General features: G+C 42.4%; 1 protein-coding gene across 9 annotated transcripts in view; it reads left to right on the forward strand.

Moving 5' to 3' along the window:
* The window catches only part of Svil (supervillin), a 148,136-nt gene extending 129,096 nt beyond the window's left edge, over positions 1-19,040 (forward strand). For all 9 annotated transcript variants that reach the window (XM_077802869.1, XM_026402340.2, XM_026402338.2 and 6 more), the window contains 9 exons: positions 4,376-4,527; positions 6,990-7,095; positions 7,777-7,984; positions 9,178-9,311; positions 12,656-12,811; positions 14,376-14,519; positions 15,541-15,665; positions 17,738-17,893; positions 17,989-19,040. In XM_077802869.1, the coding sequence (XP_077658995.1) occupies positions 4,376-4,527; positions 6,990-7,095; positions 7,777-7,984; positions 9,178-9,311; positions 12,656-12,811; positions 14,376-14,519; positions 15,541-15,665; positions 17,738-17,893; positions 17,989-18,075 (1,268 nt within the window). In that variant the 3' untranslated portion in view covers positions 18,076-19,040. The remainder of the gene's footprint in view (positions 1-4,375; positions 4,528-6,989; positions 7,096-7,776; positions 7,985-9,177; positions 9,312-12,655; positions 12,812-14,375; positions 14,520-15,540; positions 15,666-17,737; positions 17,894-17,988) is intronic.
* Positions 19,041-24,305: the final 5,265 nt, after the last annotated feature.

Here is a 24,305-nt window from a genome sequence, read left to right on the forward strand (position 1 = left end):
AACCCTGATGGGAGAGGTGCTCCTCGTCTAACTCATTCCTTAGAGCTGTCTGAACGGCTCCTCTTTCCTAACAAGGCTGCTTCATTGGAGGAGAGTCTACAGGCACCAGAATCATATGGCCTGAGAATCAGAAGCTCCAGCCCTTGCTTCCCAGCTGTGCATGATAGGGAAAATGATGGAACCTGTCTGAGCCTTGATTTTCTCACCTGGGAAATAGGAAATACAGAACTTAACTCACAGAACATTATAGTCAAGATATCTGTGATGTTTAGCACAGTGCCTGACACATGTTCATACTGTAGGTATGGAGAACACGCATCACTTAGTTCCATTTAAACACAAAATAACGTGCAGCTACCCAAAAAATAGTATTTCCCAAGGAGTCTAAGCTCCCCAATGTAATGTGGAGGTGGCAGACTGAAATACTAATCTGTGCTGCTGGTGGCAATGAAGACAATAGCAGGGACTTTAGTGTGTGCTAGAGGGGTGAAGTGTGTTAACCTGTGGAACTGTGGGACTGGGGCCTTTAAAAAATAAACTTTAAAGGCACCTATAGTTACCAAAATGCAGGAAGGAAACTGCAAGTTTGATTATATGCAACAAAGGGAAAACACAATCTGATGTTTAGAACCTTAGCTGTTAGTTATGAGCAAGAAGTACTAGAAAGAGAATGAATGCAAAAGCTATACTGAAGTGAATTAATTAAAAAGAAAATCAACCTGAGCTTTCCAAGACCTTCAGAGATGATTTTCTTAGAGGCCCTTAGGAAATAATGATTTGACCCAGGCCATCTCTTTCTGTATTTCTTCTAAGTAAACATAATGTGTGTCTCATAGCCAGCTCCCCAGCATCTTTATTAGCACAGCTACAGAGAATTAAGTTAGAGCAAGGAGCATCCAGACTCCTGAGCAACCCTCTGGGAGCAGAGAAGCACAGTCTGATGGTATTGATAGTGGTTCTGTAGCCATCACAGAGGCACTGGCCCCTGGGTGACTGCTATTCCAAGACGCCCATCATTTATATCCCACCAGGGCTGCACTTGCAAACTAGGCTGAACTTGGGTTTGGGTGTTCTTCCAGGATAGGATGAGCAGAAAACAGCAGCTGTAAAGGCAGCACAGTCATCCCCTTGATGGATGTTGGCCAGTCTGCATGGCCCCAGTGACCACCTGCAGAGTAGGCTATAGGGAACCAGTTCATGTCCCTGCAGGATCCGGAGACTCTGCTCAAGGAGCCCAGAAACACAGGATCGGGCTGCTCCAGAGAGTGATATAGATGAGTTTCTGGCCGTAATTGGTCAATAAATGGGATTCTGGTGCAAGACTACTTGACCATGAGCAGTTAGTTCTTCACACCTCAGTTTTCTGCAATTCCCAAACACAATTACTAGCAACAAAATTGTTCTTGAAAGTGCTTTGATGATGTAATAATAGCAACACTTTTGGGGGGAGGGGGGTACAGGGATTAAATCCAGGAGTGCCTAACCACTGAGCCACAACTTCACCCCTTTTATTGTTTATTTTGAGACAGGGTTTCACTAAGTTGCTTAGGGCCTTGTTAAATTGCTGAGGCTGTCTTTGAATTTGTGATCCTCCTGCCTCAGCCTTCTGAGCTACTGGGATAACATGCACATGCCAAGCTTCAACACTAAATGAGGCATCTGATCAAGCTGTTAAGATTATAGTCCAGAGGCTTAAAGGTTAGAAACTTAACCTTTACATTACTAACATGTAAAATATATTAAAAATTTATTTGTATAGAACTAAATTTGGATATATTGAGGAAAATCTGTGCAATGTCTGTTTTATGAAATATCTTTAAGGAAACTCAGTTCTATTTTAGGCACATGAAACCTGTGTCTGTTTTAGAATACGAGGTTATTTCAGTGTGAATGTATATTTACACAATGAGTGCTAACAGAGTCCAAGGCATATATAAACTGTTGTGGTCTATTTAAGCATCTCTCCCCAGCTGATACCATGACTTTTCATTACTTTGAAGAATGGGATTACTAATGAAAGGCAAAGTTTTGTTGCTATCTAAATGAGCAGAAATTCCAACTGCATGGCTTCCAGATTAATTGTGGGTATTTATAAGCTATTCATTGATGGTTCCTATTTCACATTGCCCACTTAAAACCACACAGACTTGACCAGTTGAGATCCACAGGTGATGGTGCCAAAGGCTGTGTTTAGTCAAAATACTTTAAGAAATTATTACAATCATATATGAAAACTGCAATAGAGGACTTTGCTAAACAAAGAGCCAAAAAAATCAAATAAATTTAGTCCTTGACCTCTTAAAAACTCAAATGAACTTTCTTTTACCTTCAAAATCAAAAAGCAATTATGAATATGTTGATGGGAATGGAACTGAGAAAAATTGAGGTAAATATAGAACTAGAGAATCCCATTGTTATTGCTAATTTTTTTCTTTTCTTTTTCTTTTTTTTTTTTTTTTTGGTACTAGGAATTGAACTCAGGGGCACTCAACAAATGAACCCTATATCCAGCCCTATTTTGTATTTTATTTAGAGACAGGGTCTCACTGAGTTGCTCAGTACCTCGCTGTTGCTGAGGCTGGCTTTGAACTTGTGATCCTCCTGCCTCAGCCTCCTAAGCTGCTGGGATTTCAGGATGCTCCACCGCACCCAGCTATTATTGCTAATTTTTGATGTGTGTATTACCAGGAACTGTATTCTTCTATTGTTAGACAGTTGTCTATTACTGTAACAAAATATCTGAGATAATCAACGATAAAGAAGAAAGGGTTTTTTATTCACAGTTTTGGAAGTTCCAGTTCACGATTCATTGGCCTTATTGCTTTGGGGCCTGTGACAAGGCAGCACATCATGGCGGAGAGAGCATGGTAGACCAAAGCTGCTCATCTCTTGGCTGGGACATGGAAAGAGAGAAACAGAGAGGGAGAGAAGGGGAGAGAGGAAGGAAGGTGTAGGGTCCCACTGTCCCCTTTAAAATCATGCCATCAGTAACTGGAAGACCTCTCTCTAGGCCCTACTTCTTAAAGTCTCCACCACCTCCTAACAGCACTAGGCTGGGGACCAAGCCTGTGTGCCTTTGGGGAATATTCCAGATCGATAGCAACCCCCAATTACTGGGAGCCACCCAGGCATGTGCATCAATAACTAGGTCTCCTGACTTTACTCTGCCTAGGAAATTTTGGATCCAAGCTAGGTGTGGTAGTGCATGCCTGTAATCCCAGTGGCACGGGAGGCTGAGAAAGGAGGATGGGGAGTTCAAAGCCAACCTCAGAAAAAGTGAGGCATTAAGCAACTCAGTGAGACCCCCATTTCTAAATAAAATACAAAATAGGGATAGGGATGTGGCTCGGTAGTTGAGTGCCCTGAGCTTATGCACCTTCCCCCAATAGACAATCCTACAGTCTCCCACCCTGCTGGCTGTCACATCCCCCTATTTTTCCGAATCCCTCTATTTTTCTCTTACTATTTCTCACTGTCTAAAGTTGTTTTGTTCATTCATTTGCTTATTAAAGTGAAACAGGGAAACATTTAGCTCATCATTGTAGCCTTAGTATCTCGAGTTCCTAGGACCCAGTAGGTGCTAAATAAATAGAATCTGGAGTGAGATCTCTTCCTAACAGTAGAAATTTGTGGTTTGAAATGCTATTTTAAAATGACATTCAACCAGCTGACTCTGACTGCTCTTGAGGGCAGGGAGCTACATCTGTCTCCTCTGCTGCAGACTCTCACTGAGTGCCTATGAGGTGCCAGAGAGACAAGACAGTCGGTGAGCCTGCATCCTGGCCAAGCCTTGGTGACAGACAGGAAATCCTTTATTATTTTGTGAGAGTAATAGATCAGCAAAGCATCTCTTCCATTTCTGACAGAGTCATCTTTAAAAAAAACTTTTTTAAACTAGAGTAGTTTTAACAGTCTAATTTTTTTCCTTTGCCTTGATAGCTGGTCCAGCTGTTGTTTTCCATATCGCTTCTCCACTAGCTAATTCTTGCCAAAGAATGGCGGAATTTGGAAAATACATGTGTGTCTGTGTGAGCCGTTGGTCCTGCTCTGCCAGTCACTACTTCTCTCTGCCACACACTTGGAGGGATCTGTCACCTCCCTCTAGGATGACACATGTTTCCCTTTGGGTATCAAGAGGACCCTTTGGAGCATCATTCTCATACTTGGAGGCTCTGGTTCACGAGCTGGGCGGAAGGTGGCCTCCCTCCCCTGCAGTATGATTGACATGACTCCAGTTGTAGTGATTTCTCCTCAGTCCGGTGCCCTCAGGCTTTCTTTACCTTACCTCCTTGCAGACCCTGGAGAATTAAGCCAGGTGTTCTCTCTTTGTGACTCAGCGGCTTACCTTGCCCTCTGCCATTCTGTGTGTTCGCAGTGGGAAGTCGACAAAAGGGAGAGCATTCAGCAAGAGTGACTGGCAAAGAGAAATGTGTGTATTTCTTCTGGCAAGGCCGGCATTCAACTGTGAGTGAGAAGGGAACCTCAGCTCTGATGACCGTGGAGCTGGACGAGGAAAGGGGGGCCCAGGTAAGTCCCAAGGAGCTGCTACGCAGGGACTCCAGATGATACTTGGTCCAGTCCCTGAGGACCTGATTCTAATGAACAAAGACAACATCATCCAGGGCACTTCTAATCCAGGTCCTGTTCTGTAGATTTTAGACTCTGCCTCACATTTCATATTCCCACGCATTGTAATCTGAGCAGAAGGAAAGAAAACACTGTCTGCGAATGGGAGATCCACAGAGCAAGTGTGAATGGCCAGTGAGTGTTTCTGAAAGGTTTCCACCGGTGTTACAAATACAATGGTGGCCATTATCCTCTTCTAAAATAGGAAAAGATTTCCCAAAGAACCACCATCCTGCAGAGCAGTGTTGGCTCAAGAGCCTTAAAAATTCAACTATTCCATTTTCACACCATCCACCTGAAGGAAATGTCAGAGACTTCTTTAGAGCATGGGGTATTCCCATGGGGAAAATCCCCCAAGTGATTTTTCTAGAACACATCAGAGCACATCTCTACCACATAAACTATAGTCCCAGTGAACTCCCAGTGGTTTCCAGTACCTTTGTGGGTGTCCCCACCCGTCTCCCCCCACTCCTCTTCCTCCCACTCCCCCCACCTAGGCCTGCTCGCTGATCCAGGAGCCCTCTTCCTGCTCACCTCAGGCCCTGGGTGCTCTTTCCCCCCTCTGGACCATGTTCCCATGTACAGATGTGCATAATTGTATACCTCCTGTGATGCAGGTATTGGCTCACATCACCCTTATTTTGTCCAAATCTCCCTGTTTGGTGTGTTTTCAGGACACTAAAACTGCATAGTCATTCTTTATGTATTTATTAAAGAGACTGTCTGACCTGGTCTTCTAGCCCCAGAACCTGCATAATGCCTATTGGTACTACAGCCCAAATCCAAGATTTTATGAATTTCTTATCAATGTTTAGATGATCTATGCCACACAGCTCATCCTTGAATACCAGTAATTAAGAGTAGACTCTGGGTACTTCGGAAAACTTGACTCCTTATGTAAATATTTTTTCCATCTTGAGTGTGTGATTAACACACTTATGTGAAGAGAGCAGAGAAATTTTCTCCAGAAATACAGCCACATTCATTCAGCTTTCCACAGCCTTGGGAACCAATCATATTCCCTAAAATAAAAATTATAATGAATATTTTCTACTATGGATCACATGTTAGAAATAATGATTAGAAATGGTTGTATTTTAATTTATTCCTAATAGTTGATAATTTCACCTGCTTTTTTTTTAAATAAAGGCCAAGCATGACTATATCTTAATCATGCCTTCAAAAGCATTCTTAAAGTTTTCAGTCTTAATCTTTTTAGTTGGAGCATCTCATTTTTTGTCAGTCCAACAAGTGGAAATTCATTTTAGACAGATGAAATGCTGCCCCAAATCAGCACCTGATTGCACAAAACAGGCCCTGAGGTTGACAACTCATGAGGTGAATTGTTCCTACCTTTCTGGACCCCCCAAATGCCAGCTCAACAAAATAGTTCCTTTTTAAGAGAAAACGTCTTGCCAAAGTGAGAGTGAGTTGATTCTACTTTCACCTTATTTATGGGTGCAGCTAACACCTGATGAGACGATGCATGAACAGGCACAGGAGGCTGTGGGAGAGGCACATTGCTTTGTGAGACGCTGCTGGGATGCTGTGGGAGTCAGCTTTCCCTACTATAACAAACAACTGAGATAATCAACTTAAGAAGAGAAAAGGGTTATTTTGGTTTATGGTTCCAAGCGTTTCAGTTCATAATCAGGTAGCCCTGTTGGTTTTTAGCTGTGGTGAGGTAACACATCATGGCACAGGCATTTGGTAAAGCAAAACCTCTGCCCTCACCTCACGGCCAGGAAGTGAAAGAGAGGAAGAGAAGGGTCTGGGTTCCCACTCTCCCCTCCAAGGGCACACCCCCCACTGCCTAAAGACCTCCCACTCCAGCCCCCCCTCTTGAAGGTTCCACCACCTCCCAACAGCACCAGCCTGAGGATCAAGTCCTCCACACATGGCCCTTCGGAGAATAGTTAAGATCCAAAGTGTAGCAGATGTATTTGCAAAGAATACATTTTTCTCCCCAGAATTACTAAGTCATGATTAGTCATTGTTATTGCTGAGAAATGTACTTTCTTAAAAATGTGTTTAATTGTGTTATATAATGTTGTATCCATACCACTGATAAAAGCATCAAAATTCATGTTTCAAAAGAATATTCAGTGTTAGAAAACTAGGGATGAAAATGAGGTTATAAGGCAACACGAAATATCACTCCTACTTTGTTTAGGAGAAAATACAAAACTGAAAAACACTTGAAAGGAATTTTAATAGTGCTTATCTTCAGATGGCAGAAGTATCACTGACTTTTGTGGGTATGCCTTTATGTTTTTCAGATTTTCCACCATAGGCAGGTACTGTGTTTGTGACTTTGAAAGCCCCACCATTGTTATCTGTTTTATTTGTGTTTGAATTTGAAGGTCCAGGTTCTGCAGGGAAAGGAGCCCCCCTGTTTTCTACAGTGTTTCCAGGGGGGGATGGTGGTGCACTCAGGGAGACGGGAAGAGGAAGAAGAAAATGCACAAAGTAAGTCACTTTAACTACTGGAATTTGATTTTTTTTTTCCTTCTCCCAGAAGGTATTTTTATAGGCAAGGGGATCTAAATAAAGTTAGTCTGTCTTCATATAGCTGTGGCTTTACCATTAAAGTCTCCTAATGTTTGCCTGATAAATCAGCTTTATGGGGAGTTCATAAACCTCCCTGTCACCCCATGGAAGTTCTTCTGGGATCCACCTTTGTCTGCAGGAGGCCGGAGTTTATTTCACCTTGAACTGAGTTCTCATGGTGGCTCTTGTCTGCTGTGGATTTAGGAGAATTTTAAAAATTAGTAGATCTTCTATTAAAAATTAGAATCTTTTTGTTAGGAGAGAGAGAGAGAGAGAGAGAGAGAGAGAGAGAGAGAGAGAGAAAGGGAAAGAGAATGTTAGTTTTACAGCCTTATGGCTTATTTTTACATTTTGGAAAAGGTTTTTCTGCATTATGGACTTTTAGCAGCCTGCTTCTAATTCCAAAAGTATTTGTTTTCTGGGAAGACCACATGCTGTCATTGCTCAGCATGACTTCAGGCTGCAGGGGCCTCAGTCTCACCAGTCCCTTAAGTCCCTGCAATGTAGTAGCTGCATTTGATTGCACAGCTGGGAACAGAAAGGGCAGTTTTCCCTGTCCCCAGCTCAGTCATAACTCTGTGCTGCTGACGCCCCCTACAGGTGAGTGGAGACTGTACTGTGTGCGTGGAGAAGTTCCCATGGAAGGGAATTTGCTGGAAGTGGCCTGTCACTGTAGCAGCCTGAGGTCCAGGACTTCCATGGTTGTTCTCAACGTAAATAAGGCCCTCATTTACCTGTGGCACGGATGCAAAGCGCAAGCCCACACGAAGGAGGTTGGAAGGACTGCAGCAAATAAAATCAAAGAACAGTGAGTGTTGTGTGTGTGTGGAGCTCTCCACAAAAGGGGCTTCCTGGGGGACACAGGCAGGCTAAGCTGCAGAGGGTTCCCAAGACATCCCATGGATGCCCAGTGTCCTTAGAGCAACTTCAGCAAGGGATGGTTATGAACATCATCAAGGACCTCAGACATCCCAAGTAGGTAGATAAGATACACATGACAACCAAGACTTCAATCTGATGGCTTCCCCCACTTTCTGAGTATTTACCTTCCTCAATACAAGGTAACATTGAGCCAGGAGGAGTCACAGCTACCTACTTGGGAGGCTGAGGCAGGATGATCACTAGAGTCGGTAGTTCAAGGCCAGCCTGGGCAACATAACCAGACCCTGTCTCCAAAAAAAGAAGGGAGGGAGGGAGAGAGGGAGGAATATAACCTTGAGAAGAGCAAGGAAAATGACCTAGCAAGCTGGTGAATGATAAGCCTGGAATCCTTTGATATTTAAAAAGCAAGTAGAGAGGAAGATTCTTAGGCTGTCAGAGTGCAGTTTGGTTTAGCTTATACTCTGGGCACCAAAACAGCGACTGCTATAAAACTTAGTATTGCATGGAGAGGGCAGAGAGGAGAAAGGAGGGTGTGGCCTTCCATCAGGCAGAGAGAGAGAAGCAGAATCTCAGAACATCACTCTGGGCTGTGGAGCATGGAGGGATGGTAAATGATACTCAGTGAGGTATCCAGGGACATTTGTGCCTCATCAAGTTTTCCACTTGGACTACTAAGGAAAAAACAAAAACAAAGTAGTGAAGAACTCATATATTTATTCATTCAACAATATTTATTGAGCATCTGCATGATACCAAGCACAGATTTAGGGACTGGTGACTTGGCAGTCAGTGCACCTGTCTTTCTCCTCTTGAAGTTTGTGTTCTAGCAGAAGAGGACAAGAAATAGTGAAAAAAAAAAGTTGTGTTATTTATAAAAATGTATATTGTTTTCATTGCATATTATATATAATTATACATTCTCCTCCCCAGGAGCCGGCTGACCCTTCCTTTTCTAACACAAACATACTCATAAACCACAGAATGTTTTTTCATTCATTAGTAAAAATTGCTTTTAATTCGAAAGTAAAAGATAGTGAGCTGATCTGTAGATTTAGTCTTGAATAATTTTGTGCTGTCAACACTTTCTGGACTTATAATATTGACGTTTTTTCTGAGCAGATGTCCCCTGGAGGCAGGATTGCACAGTAGCAGCAATGTGACAATACATGAATGTGACGAAGGATCTGAGCCACTGGGATTCTGGGACGCTTTAGGAAGGAGAGATAGGAAAGCCTACGACTGCATGCTTCAAGGTAAAGCACCGCCACAAACTTCCATCACTTGTTAAGATTCACTCACTTATTTATTCAATAAACATGTGTGAAAAATGGGCTGTATTTAACACAATGAACCGGCTTAAGGGATGTCCTCCCCCGCCCCCGCCCTGGGGCCTACAAAATGGAAATTGTTATGTGTCATGAAAGAGGTACATGTGAAGGAGACTGAACATGGAAAAGAAAAAGGATTTCTTCTATCAAGAAAAATCACACACAGCTCCATGGAAAAGAGATGGGATTTGCACAGTGCCTTAGAGTTGGGTGAAGAAGAAAAGAAAATTCCAGGAAAGCATATGAGCAAGAATATGATGTAAACCAGTAGAACAAGATTATGCTTGGTTTGGCCGGCAGCCAGGATGCAGGGAAGAGGTGGGAGTTCCGTGAAGGAGTACGTCTGAACCAGATCAGGAAGGATCCTGAACTTGAACAAGGGACCAGAAATCCTGAGCCATCCACGGGGCTCTGCCATTCACAGAAGTCACAGGAGGAAGGGAAGGTTTGGAGGGCAGTGTCAATCATATTTAATAGACACTTAATGAATAATGCATACTTAGCAGATGTTTAATAAATAAGTGGTCATGTGAAAATTGCCAACCACCTGAGAACTTGTGAGAGAGTCATAGAGGATATGACCAAGGAAGCAGTTATGGGACCTTGTGCTTCATGCAATAGCTCTTAACTTGAGGCACTGGTAGATCCCTGTGAGAAAGTAAGGGACACAGTCCTTAGAAAAGGGCATCGTAAGACAATGTGGACTGTGTTGGTTAAGGTTTTTATATTAAAGGCCCTTCAGCTAAAACCCATCATTTAAAGGACAAAGATGGAACACAGGAGAAGTGAGGTCAGAAGAATGTCACAGACATCAAGAGAACATGTCATCAAAGAGGGGACAGTCACCACTGCTGATGGCACAGAGTTCAGGGATCAGGAAATTTCTTTCCAACATTTCCTTGTTAGATTGATGATAAATTGCTCATCAGAGGTTTTTTTTACCAACCAATGCCACATCAGCCCAACAGAGAGCAGTGGCTGAGTGCCCCCCACTCTGATCAGCTCCATGCCCTTCCTGCAGGAAGATCTGTACAGTGTCCCACAATCAGGTGAGGCCTGTGCAGGCACAGCACATGCTGAGTACCTTCCAGAGGTAGGAGAAGCCAGCGTGAAGTTGGAAACATTGAATAATAAAAGGAAGGAAAAACCGTATGAATTGAGCATCCCTTATCCCAAATGCTTGGGTCTAGAAGTGTTTTGGAGTTTGGATTTTTTTTTCAGATTTTGAAATATTTGCCCATACATGTCATGGAAGTGGGACCCGAGTTTAAATGCAAAATTCATTTTTGTTTCACATGTCCTTCGAACACACAGCCTGAAGGTAATTTCATAGGATATTTTTGGGGCGCTTGTGTTTTTACTACAGCTCATCACATGAAATCAGGTGTGAATTTTCTGCATGTAGCATCATGTCAGCACTCAAAAAGTTTTATATTTTGGAGCATTTCAGATTAGGGATGTTCAACATGTAATAGGAGGGATATCAGAATCAAAAGGATGATTTTTAGGCACTAGATGACCTAATTTGTTACCTGTCCTTGGTACCATTTCAGGATGGAGCAAAAGAATCCACCCGAGGGGTTGAAATGTAGACATGGATGTTGAAATGGATGGTTAAAGGAGGAAAGCCATGAGTGGCAGGAATTAACGGGACAAGGGAAATTCACCTTAGGAAGAAGACATCTTTGTTGCTTATTGAACGTCTTCTTTGTGTCCAACTTTATGATGAATGTTATGAATTGAGCCTGTGAAAATGCCCATTGTTAGTGAGAGGTGACAAATGTTGATGACCTATAAAGGACCACCTGGGGAGAAAGCCTGTGAGGAGGTGCACAAAAGAACAGACACAGAGGGTATAAGGAGGTGGAGCAGAGAGGAGTGAAGTGAAGAAGCAAAGAAAGAGAAGTGTAGAATGAAGTACCCACTCCTCCCTCCTGCCAAGTTTATTAACTTAAAAAAGGTTACATCACACCTGACTACACTCTAACCGGTATTTCTTTAACCCTGAGTGCTAGCTAACAGAGATAAGGTCCAGCTTAATACAAACACAGAGCCTCTCACATCCAAGGACGTTACTATGGAAACGAGGTAGTGCATCTGCATAATTATCTTAACAGCCTCAGGGAGGTACTGCTGGGCATTCCAATCATGGGAATCAGGAATCAGGGTGCCAGTTATTGGGATGGGGAGATGCTTCCCTGTCTGTTTCCATGGTCAGAATAACTGTAATGACCCATGGGTGGAGTGGGGAAGTAGCACCTTGGAGGACACTCATTCTCCTAGCGTGGGCTACCCTACCATACCCCGTATTACTTCTTGCTGCTATAGAATCAAGGCTTCCTTAGTCAGTTTTCCATTGCTGTGACAAAATACTTGACAGACAATGGTTTATTCCCATTGCCTTTCCTAGTTTGCAAGAGCATCTTCAACTTAACAGGAGCTCACTTAGTTCTGAGTAACTGGTAATCTTTTCCAGAAAACTCCCTTGAATTGCCAGAATCTGCATTGCAACAAAGTGCCCTTTACCAATGCACATTTTTAGCTATTTGTATTTCTACTTTGGCAACTATTTATTTATGCCTCTTGTACTTTTTATTGTGCTATTTATCTTTTCCTTTTTTAAAATTTTTTATTGGGTACTGAGGATTGAACCCAGGAGCTCTTTACCACTGAACTATATACCCAGTCCTTTATATTTTTTAAATTTGAGACAGGGTCTCACTAAGTTGCTGAGGGTCTTGCTAGATTTCTGAGGCTGCCCTTGAACTTGGGATCCTCCTGCCTCAATCTCCCAAGTAGCTAGAATTACAGACACCTACCACACTGTGCCTGGCTTAACTTTTCTTTATTTATGTACCTTCATATATTAAGGATACTAACTAGTTGCTCTATTATAAATATTTCCCATTTTTCTAGGTACTATTTCATTATTAAAATTTTTATACAGTAATTTTTTAGTTTTTATATAATTCATGTATAAATATTTTCCCCTGGGATTACTTCTTCTATTTTTGCAGTTAAACAGATTTTTCCTGGAGTGGGGAGTGTAGCTCCATGATTGAGTACTTGCCTAGCATGTACAAAGCCCTGGATTTGATCTCTAGCACACAAAAAAGAAAAGAAAGGCCTTCTGTGTCTCCAAGCTCAGATGAATCCTACCTATGTTTCCACTAATTCCTTGAATTATGTCATGTTTTGCTTTAATTCTTGAATCTATCTGGAATTTACTTTGGTGTACACACGGTGCTTTGTTCTTTTTTCTTTCAAAGATCCTGGCAGCTTTAACTTCGCTCCCCGCCTGTTCATCCTCAGCAGCTCCTCTGGAGATTTCTCAGCCACGGAGTTTGTGTACCCCGCCAGCGCCCCCACTCTGATCAGCTCCATGCCCTTCCTGCAGGAAGATCTGTACAGTGCCCCGCAACCAGGTGAGGCCTGTGCAGGCACAGCGCATGCTGAGTACCTTCCAGAAGGCCTTTGTATTTTTACATTAGCATTTATCAGGCAGTTTCTGTTTGCCAAGTACACTGCCAGAATGTTTGCCTTTCTTGTCTAATTTAGTCCTCACACCTACCCTGAAAGGAAGGAGAATGAGATCAACCACATATTATAGCATAAAGAACTAAAGCTCAGTGACTTCATTACCCAAAGGCACCAGTTAATAAGTTGAGTGCAGATATCATTTTTGGGTCTCTACTATTGTCCTAACCTTCCTCTCAGATTTATTGCTTCATGGTCCCCGAGTGGACTGCCCTCGCTCCAGCCATCATGTTTGCATTCAAAACAGAAAGAGAAGGGAAGGACAGTGTTAGCCATGTCTCTCTCCTGTTTAACAGATAAAGCCAAAACTTTTCCCGGATCCCTCATCAGATTTCTGCTCACATTCCATTGGCCAGAGCTTGTCATGTGGCCACCCCAGCTGCAAGGCCACCCTGGGAAAGCAAGCATCTGCTGAGTTAGCCAGAAAACAGTGTCTGCTACAGCAAGACTCACAGCAAAGCTCAGACTAACCCAGGTCTTCTGATCCCAAGGTCAGGGCTGTTTCCACCAGCCCCCCATTTCAGGGCTCTCAATCTTGTTGAGACCATCACAGGAGCCTGAGCTTTATAAACCCTCACCCCATCGTGTCAATCAAGCCTGAAGCCAGCAATCCCCGAGGTCATGGTTTGTCCCATCTTGTGTTACAAGAGCCTGAAGCCGCAGCCAGGCACCTGACCTTAACACTGGTCATCCCAGTCACCATGGAAAGTTTGGCCAGCACATATGTCATGCTGTGAGAGACATTACCAAGTGTCTAAAAGGAGCTGCACCCTGCCCTCTTATCCTGGGACCCAGGATGAGTTATCAGCCTCCACTGGGCTACTGTTTTAAAGCAGGTTGTGTCCCCAGAATTTCAAAACGCATATCAGGAATGAACTCAGGATGAAATGAGCTTGGAAGTTAGAGATCCCTTTTGCCGTGTTGAATATTATTCAGGCCAAAACTTGTGGAAGAGATAATGAGGAGGAAGAGGCAGAACAATTATGATCTTTAAAGCCCATACCTCTCTAAGAAGACCACAGACTTAAATTATTGCTTAGCAGTCAGACAAGAGCATGAACGCCAGAGGGCAAGGAAGATGTGCTCTCCAGCTTTTATTCTGCTCTTTGGAGACACAGGGAGGCTGACAGACCCTTGAGGGTTTAGCTGGACCCTACCTATATCCAGAAGGGCCTTGGGCAGGCCTGGGGTTGCGCTGGGGTGAGGGAGAAGGAAAGAAATACACCCCATGGTTATCGCCTCTCTTCTCTGCCTAAAAGGTTTTCCCAGGTTAACTACCAAAGGGCTGAGGTTTGCTAGGGCCTTCCATGTGTGCCTTTGCCCCTGAGCTTCAGGGAGATGTCACCCCCTGACAGGGAAGGACTGGGGGAGGCACACTTTACATTTAGGGCAGAGGAGAGCAAGTGGCATGCAGCAGCTCCTGATTATGTGGTTCTGTTCTCACACTCCCAGCACTTTTCCTTGTTGACAATCACCATGAGGTGTACCTCTGGCAAGGCTGGTGGCCCATCGAGAACAAGATCACCGGGTCTGCCCGCATCCGCTGGGCCTCCGACCGGAAGAGCGCAATGGAGACAGTCCTCCAATACTCCAGAGGTGAGAACTGTCGGCAGGGATGGGATGGGGATCCTCCAGAGGCCCAGGTGTATCTTACCTTTCTGCACTTGCGCGCCAGCCTTGATAAAGCCAGGCAGATGGCAGCAAAACCAATTTTTCCCCTTTCTGTTTTTGAGGCTGATGAATTTCATGATCAGTACCTTCTTGGCTGTCAGCATAAATGGGCATTCATTTTTATCTTTCCTATTATGAGATCCTCCAACTTGTATCATCATCTAGCCTAAAGGTGTATTGTGGAACACTCCAGAATAACGAATTCCTATTGCCCTGGGGATCAATAATGCCCTGAGACAAGCTGACCTCTGCCATGCCCATTATCTGCAGGCAGCCATGGAAGAGAAATCTCCCCCACACTGACCGAAAAGTTGATGTCAACCTTTTTTTGTCATTTGTTATTATTTTTAGTATCATATCCAAAAAGAAAGACTTATAGTTCATCCTCCTGAAATATGTGGTCCTTCAGATGACATAAAGATGCCAATAATTAATTTCTTATCTGAATGTTTATGGTTTTATCAATTAGCTTGATATCACTAAGTATATGCAGTTGATTCTCTTCTTGAAAAGCTCTTTCATAATAAATAGCTTTTTAAACTTTGCACCAAATGTCGAAGCTACAGTGGATGTATAAAATGCTGTCGTTAGCAGCCTAATACTATTACAACTTTGTCCTATGTTAGGAAGTCAGAGGAAACCCTCCACAGGTGAATAAGGAGGAAGCAAATGTCCCATCAGGAAGAGACTTCAGTCCTTCCAGGGACTCAGAAGCATTTTTGTTGGGTTCAGGAGGGAGAGTCAGGTTGATTCCATGTTTCTGCCATAGCCATCGTCATGAAATTAACACCTTATTACAAACTTCATCTATGTGTTGTTATGAACTCCTCATAACCCACATTTTGAGCATAAGAGTTCTGAGCCAAAGAAGAAAGAGATTTCAAAGGAAAACAGAGGAAGACAAGGCCCTGGGGTCTGCCAACATTGACATTCTGTGTAACTACAGGAAAGAATCTCAAGAAACCGCCCCCCAAGTCTTACCTTATCCATGCTGGTCTGGAACCCCTGACTTTCACCAACATGTTTCCCAGCTGGGAGCACAGGGAGGACATTGCTGAGATCACAGAAATGGTGAGCATACTCCCTGTCCCTGCCTTGTAGTAGTGGATGTCACCTGGGGAAGAAGCATCCAATTGCACTTTGAGAGTAGGAACACATTCTGTCTTTTGCAACATGCTCACCTGTCTACATAGAATTCGCTTAGGAAATGGAGAAGCCTAATGGGAAGTCAGTTGAACTCTTTTGGTTATTTTCTACACAAGTACTCAGATTTCAAATACTTACAGGCAAAGATGAATTTAATTAGTTTGAAGACTATCTATAAATAAAAGCTGCTGCCTCTTCATTCTGTTAGCTTAGCAATCTATTGCTTCTCAAGGTCCATGTGATGTGGGCCAAGTCAGAACATTTCAGATGTTAGCCTTGTGTAGAAGAGACACAGAATAAAATGGTGATGAATGCGTATGTTCACATAACTCAGGGGATGGATGTGTTGTGACTTTCACGAGAAGGCATTGCTCTGTATCTTGTAAATTATTGTCCTTTATGCGACTGCCTGGTATACATGAGATATCCATCGCACCGCACCTTTTATCTACAGAAAGATATTCTTATCCAGAGTGTTTTATTTTCCAACCACAGAGACAAGAAGCTTAGCAAAGCTATGTAGAATTTAATTTATGAGATAAATTCGCTAGCTGTACCAATTCCAAGGGTTTCTTTGGTTTGATGGCAGAGTTTCGTTCCATTTTGATTTGGTTGCTATGTAGGAGAAAACAGTTTTTCTGGGAGAAAGAACCTGATTGTATTTTATAGGAAATGTTGAGTAGCTTTAAACAAACAAAAAGACTCTGCAGCAGCATAGCAATAGAGAGAGCTTATGTAGTACTGCAAATGTTGCTGCTTCGTCCAACTTCTCTTTTTGTTTTTGGTACTAGGGATGGAACCTAGGGCCTTGCACATGCCAGACAAGCACTCTACCATTTAGCTACATCCCTGTACCCTTTAACCTGTCTTTCTTTAACCAAATGGATTTGATCTACATAAGGAAAGGGCTGATTGAAGCTCGATCTCTGACAAAGAACAAGATGGTCCTGTTATAAATAATAAATATAAACAATAATACATAAATAGTAAATATGGGCTCTCCAAACCCAAAAGCTGTAAGGATTACCAGCACCTCAGCTGCCTCCTACTGTCCAAGCTGAAGAATGTGAATTGTCATCAGAGTTCTGTACTCACTACCTTGGGGGTCAGAGATGGGTCATGTAATGAGGCCTGTGGGATCTCAGCCAGTAAAGGACTAGGCTTCCCACACCAGCAGACTGGACCGGAAATTAAGATTCAGAGCGCTCACTCTGTGCTAGGCACTGCTCCAAGTACTTTACATTTACTTTTCTCATTTAATTATCAGGACAGTCCATTAGGATTCATCTTATTTTTATCCCTGTTTTTCGAGTGTAGGAGCAGAAAGCATAAAGTCACTTGCCCCATGTCTCAGAGCCAGTGAAAGGCACAGGCGGGCTCATTTCTAAGACCCCTCTTGACCACTGGTCTCAATTTGACAAGAGATCACAGTCATTCATTTCCCCCATCCACCTGCCCAAAGGGATCCAATTTTAATGGAAGAAGATAATTTATCCAGAAAACTGTTCTGATTAAATGCACATGCTTGTTTAAGAACAAAAGAAAATCCATCCATTTCAGAATGTTCTAGGTACATTTGTTGTGTGTGTGTGTGTGTGTGTGTGTGTGAATCCAGAGCCCTGTGAGTGCTAATTTTATTCTATTATTTGGATGTTTAGACTTCAAATTCAATAATCTTATTCCACAATTCACTCTTGGGAGAGTCCCTAAACATTTATTTTTTCTTGGGGGTGCTGGCGATCAAACCTAGGACCTTGCATGTGCCAGGCAAGCACTCTGTCACTGAGTCGCACCCCAACCTTCTCAACACATTTTTTGGAGGCAGCCCTGACACAGGATTTATTTGAAACTTCATGTAGGGCAAAAAATCATCTAGAAGTCAGGAGAACCTTGGGGCCATGGGCTATCCCCCTCTTCCCTGACAGTGGTTGCAAGCACTTGATAAAACGTGTGCAAATGTGGGACACACTGAGTTCTCTCTGCTCCCTCTTCTTCAGGACATGGAAGTTTCGAATCAGATTATCCTTGTGGAGGAGGTGTTGGCCAAGCTCTGTAAAACCATTTATCCACTGGCTGATCTCCTCGCCAGGCCACTCCCGGAAGGAGTGGATCCTCTAAAGCTTGAGATTTATCTCACGGATGAAGACTTTGAGGTAAGTATTACTTCAGGTGGGATGGGAAGGAAACAGCACCCCTGGTCTGAGCAGCCTTTCACTTAGTCACTGGGTTTTTCTTGTGCTCCCACTAGTTTGCACTGGACATGACAAGAGACGAATACAACGCGCTGCCCACGTGGAAGCAGGTGAACCTCAAGAAAGCAAAAGGCCTGTTCTGAGTGGGAGAGGAACTGTGGTGGTCACTTTCAATACCACTGGACCCGAAAAAAAAAATGAATATTTTTTTGGACTGGTATTTTTTTTTTTTTTAAAGAATGGTATTTTTAAAACAGAGTTTTTCAGAACCTGACCTTATTAACTATTCTGCGCATCCCAGAGTTGTGCATTTTGTAAATGTTTAAGAGAACTCTTTGGAAACTACCTTTCCACAGTTCAGGGGTGATGTCAATAAAAGCATCGTTCATATGCAGAGATTCCCCAGCAACGGCTACAGCACTGCCCTCTTGGTCCAGCAAAAGCATTGCCTTTTTTTTTTTTTGGTTCGTTTGTTGTTGTTTTTGTTTGTTTGTTTGTTTGTTTTTGAAGCAGTTCTCTTTATAAAAGTGTTATTTTGATAGTTTGTGGATTCTAAAATATATATATATTTATATAAACACCACATAAATCAATATGTATTTAACAAAGCAATATGTATTCATTCACTTTTTTGTTGTTGTTGTTTTTTGGTGTCAAATTATTATTAAAAGGTAGATGGAGTTGCTTCTGTTGAATTAGGTCTGCCACCAATCTGTATGCTCACCTGCGATCAGAAGCCTTCCTTTGGCGTTAGGTCTGACTTGTTCTGAGTACTGCTTCCGGTGCTAAAATGAACAAAGCATTTGTACTTAAGAGCATGGACTTTGGCGAGTCTGTGTGAAACCAACCTTTCTACCTTAATATCTCCCCCAAAATGTATAGTGCCTTGTTTTTATGTACAGTTTATATACAGAAATGTTTGCTCTGCATTTTTTTTTTGATGATGGTTTGGAACATTATTTACAGTTTTACTCTCAAATAGTAGAAATAAAAACATCTCAGTTTCTAATAACTGTTGTAAACATTACACATGTCATTTTGTGACAGGACTCCCAAATAAAGACTTCAGGATAATCACAACAATTAACTGATTTTGATTCACATTGAATTCCAAGCCTGTTCTTTTATGGGGCTGGGGGACAGATTTTGTTTTTATAATTGTCAACCTTGTACCACTATTTTGCCATTAAATATTATCTGTTGTAACTTTGAATTTAGTTTAGGGCAGTATTGTACACAAGGTCGTAAGGCTACATAGATATTTGACCCAGAAAATCAACTCTGAGTACTATGGTGAAGACATAGTTTTACAGACCATCATCAGAAGCTTTTAACTCTATAACTACATACATTTCAGTTTCAGGACCTCGGTACCTTTCCAAAAAAAAAAAAAAAGTGGATGTTTAAGGTACATGGAAACTCCTTTGCAAGTTCCTGTGTTCTTAAAATACCAAATCCAGGACTGGGAATGTAGCTCAGTGGTAGAGCACTTTGTTAGCATGCTCAAGGCCCTGGGTTTCATCACCAGCACCACATACGACAACAAAGAGAGAGAGAAGGAGAAAGAAAGAAAAGGCAGAGAGAGAGGGAGAGGGAGAGAGAGAGAAAAAAATATCCATGGTTTTGAACGGATTCTACCATGAATCATTACAGTCCTTTCCCTATCCTTTTTAGTCCAAGGTTAACATATTTTATAATCACACATTTGCCTTAAACTTTATAACTATGTATCCCATCCCAGGACTGTACTGGGGTCAGAGGCCTATGAAACACTCCTGGTCCTATCACATTATGATTGTGTGATACTGGGCAAGCACTGAAATTACCCATGGTGGCTTCCTTAAGAAAAGGCGACAATAACTAGCTCTCCTGCCTGCATCACGGGATTCTTGGCAAGCTCTTAAGAAATTGTCAAGTGCTAGATACCTGCTGTTATTAATATTATTGTGATGATAGCTGAAAGAAGAAAGCATGAGCATTGAGGACCTTGTGCACCTAGAAATTATAGATTAAATAAAACCAAGTGGCCTCCGTAGGAGAACCTGGGGAGTATCACAAAGAGGGAGACTGAGCTGCCAGCATCTGTAGCCGACTAGGAATTCACCTACATTCTTAGACGCACAGAAAGTATATTAGGGTTCTCCAGAGAGACAGATAATTGGAAACAGATGATAGATGATGGGTGAATAGATGATAAATACATGATAGATATAGATGATAGATAAATAGATGATGATGATGATGATGAAAATTGATAAATAGAAATGACAAATGGATGATAGGGAGTTTAGGCTGTCTGTTGGCTGGAGACCCTGGCTGTCCAAGAATAAAGGCTTCAGAACCAGAGACAGCCCAGGGAGCTGCTGGTACAAGTCCTAGTGCCCAAGGACTGGAGAACCTAGAGTTTTGATCTCCACCACAATAAAAGAAGAGTCTATTCTTGTTCCAGGAGAGAGAAAGACAATTCACTTTTCTCTGGGGGTTTTCAGAGGGCAGGGAGCAGCAGGTGGGATGGTACCTGCTCTTACTTAGGATAGATCTTCCCCTTTTGGTCCATTCAGATGTATACACCAGTCTCCTCTGGAGATTGTAACCTTCACAGCTACACCAAAATAATGCTTTGCTAGTTCCCTAGTATTCCTTCATCCTGTCAGGTTGACACCTTAACTGAACCTCACAGCAGTAACAAGTTGCTATAGGAACCTCCCGTGGAGAGTCTCCTGTAATTTAAGACAGACCTCATCATCAAGATCCATTACAGCCAGATCACCCCGAAAGTGCTTGAAATCTTGTGTCTCTGCTTGTATTAAACACTGCCCCCCAGTGAAGAGCCGTCAGTGTGCCTCGGGCCTCTTTGTAAACAAGTCACCCCATCCTCTGTCACTAGCTCACTTTTCACCTCTTTTCCTCTGGATTGTCTCCTGCCTCTCTTCCCTGCTTCCCAAACCAGACTCTTCCTTACCTGGGTTTTCAGATGCACTGGGAGTCTCCGCTGCTGCCTTTCTCCTTGGCATCCCTGAACAGGACCCACCCTAAAAATTTAAACTGCTAAATCCTAATGAGACTTGGCCCTTTAAGTTTTCCAGGGGACTTCCCCCTTGGCCAAAGGCCCCTACAAAAGCCACTGCCCTAGGAAGATTTGATTGAACCCGGCAAGATCAGAGACGTGGATTCTCCTTAGTTTGCTACTTCAGGACTGAGGGGCTGTGTTTGAGATCCACATCACAAGCTGCAGGGGGATAGATGGAATGTCCATTTGCTCTGAAGCTTTGCACAAACAGGAGCAGTTTCCAGAAGAGTGGAATGACCTGTTTGTTCCCCTTGGGCTTTCCCCAGCTCAGAGGGAGGGACAACCTACTCAGGAGTCCCCTTCTTTCTTATTTTAGAATTTTTGCCCCACTCTTAAGAATTTCCATTTGAGTAAAGAAAATGTATTCCAGAAACAATTTGAGAATCAAATTTATGTCTCCAGTTTTGTTGATTTTCTAATTATAACTGGTGTGCTCTTTGTCTACACAGAGCCTGGTACAGATACATTCATGGCAGCAACATTCATAAAAGTCCAAATCTATAAGCAGATCACCTGACCATCCACTGAGAAATGAATAAACAAAATGTGTTGTTTATATGCAATTGACTACTGTCTAACAAAGGAAGGGACAGATATTAGTGTATACCCACGAAGAACTCATGGTCTATGCTATAATGGAGAAAGAAGCCAAGTCCAAAAGGTCATATGCTGTGTGATTCTGTGTACATGAAACTTCTGAAAAAGGCAATTCTACTTAGAAAGTATACCCAGAGTGGCCAGGATTGCAAAGGTGCACAAAGAATTTGTAGGGGAATGATGAAAATGTTCTAAAACTGGATTGTACTGATGGTGGCACAACTCTACAAAGATACAAAAAGTTACGGAACTGTTCACCTAGATGAGCACAATTTATGCGGTATACCTCAAGAGAGGTATATACAGTTCTTAAAAATAGTAACTCTTGATCTATGTGTAAACTGTCAACATTACTTGGATATATAACTTAGCAATTGAAAATCATGGATAATCCCACTTCACAAACACACATAAATTTCGAGAATTTTCTTTACATCTATTAATATAGATGTGTACATCCATATAATTTTAAAATAAAAATTATTTGGTTCTTCTTGGACAGTAGCCTTGGATGTTTTGTGTTCATATTTGGTTCTGAGGTCACATGGGACACAGAGTGAAGACCTAAATCGGTAATTGTGCAGGACCCCAACCTCACCAACAAACTCTCATCCTCTCTGTCCATTCTTCATTTCCTGCTGGCCATGAGCAACATCAATCAAAGGCCCAGAGACAGAAGGTAGGGATTAGCTTTCAGAGGCCTTTCTTGATCTCAGAGCCAGAGGAAGGACCCAAAGTGTAGTAATACGAATGCAAACATTTGAAAACTGACTACAGTTGTTCCTAGTTCCAGGACCCCCTGTGGATACCAAAGTCTGCAGATGTTCAAGTCCCTTGTAGAGAATGGCATAATGTTTGCATAGAACCTGCCCACATGCTCCTTAAAACCATCTCTAGATTACTTATAATACCTAACACCATACAAATGCTATGTAAAAACTTGTTATAAGTGTATTGTTTAGGAAATACAGATCCCCCCCAAAAAAACATCTGTACATGTTCAGTTCAGATGCAATTTCTTCTTTGAATATTTTCAATCTCTGGTTCAATCTGTGGATGAGGGCCAACTATTTATTATTATGGCATCTGGCCCAAAGAAAACTTCCTGCTTTTAAAAAGCAAATACACTGCATCTCACACACTTGCTCTTTCCCCATCAGAGGAATGCTATCAGGGCTGCTCCAGGCTACTACTATAGATGTACCCAAGGATTAGATCAGAAAGATGGATTTGCAAGGGAGAAGGCTGGAGGCTTTCTGTTCCTATAATCAGTACCATGGATCTGCTGTGCCTGTTGAGCTTGTATGGAAATATCCCACTGTTTTCACAGTGTATAATGCTGAGGCTTGAGGATTAATAGAGAAGAGAGATTAGCAACCAGCTTCCCACGTGTCTAATAATGAACTAACCTCTACTGAGCTTTTCTATCTTGCTGCTGAGATTGAAAAGAAAGTTGCAAGACCCAGAATGAAAGCAAGCTAAAGTCAGGAAAGGCAGTGTCGGAGACACCTCCGCCTTAAGATCCCATCACAGTCTCATCAGTCACAAGACACCATGGAAGTCTCATAAGGGCGATGCTGGAACTGACTTATCTGGACCTTGACATAAATTGTTACTAAATCTTATTTGAATTATTACTGTCCAAACACCACTTTAACATTCATCCTCAAATGGTTGTAACCAGAATTGCTAGGTCTATAAAAGTAAAGAAATATTGAACAACTACTGGACGAGGCAACTTGCAACTATAAAGAAGCAAAAAAAAAATTAAAGGTGACAGAAATGAGACAAGTATGAGAGTGGTGTCTGCATGTGGAAAATGGTGACTAAAGAATGGCTTTGGGAGCTGAGGTCTTGGGTGGTGTTGGTGCCCATTCTAGGAAGAAAGGATTAAGTAGGCTCCACCCTTCTTGGATCCTCCCCTCTCTCCTCCACCGTCCCCTTCAGGGGTTCCTGGAGAAGGCCATTCAGTTTTTTAAGTCGGGAAATCACAAAATTCCCTTTTGTCAGTGATGACATTGAGGTCCCAGTGGGACTTTCCTTTTGGTTTTTAGGGAGGTTCTTCCCACACATTCAAAGCTAACCACTGTGACAGGCCCATCATTGCTGAAATGTGTTTCTAGCCTCATGTTGCACATTCCAGACCGTCATTACTTTAATGTCCACTCTCATCCATGAGCTCATGTACATACTACTTGCTCATACAAGTAAGTATTGGGTGTGTGCTAAGGATAAGGCTCAACAGATCACAAATATGATTTCTAGTTAGGCCCAATCCCAAAAAGCCTGCATTCCAGGGGAGGAGAGCATAATGATAATTCACCAAGAGCTATAAATAAAGATGCAAGAGAACTCTGTTATGAGTTGAATTTTGCTCTCCCCTCAAAAAATAAAAAGATTTATTGATCATGTAATCCATATAAACTCAGACCCATTATCACCTCTTCCTAATACTGAGAGGAACTTAGGAAAGAGCCCTGCACCAGCAGCCAGCTTGGCTTCCAACTCCTGCCCTGCCCTATCACTAGTAGCTATTGATCTTGAGCAAGTTACTTAGCCTTTCTGTGCTTCAGCCTCAATATCATCTATAAAAATGAATTAATGATATCAGATAAGACAATGTGTGAAAGGGCTTACACATAGAAGTTGCTTACATATAGCAGTCGCTCAATAACATATGGAGGGTACAATCTTTGAAATTTTTTG

This window comes from Urocitellus parryii, chromosome 9 (assembly GCF_045843805.1).
Source record: "Urocitellus parryii isolate mUroPar1 chromosome 9, mUroPar1.hap1, whole genome shotgun sequence".
Classification (NCBI taxonomy): Eukaryota; Metazoa; Chordata; class Mammalia; order Rodentia; family Sciuridae; genus Urocitellus; species Urocitellus parryii.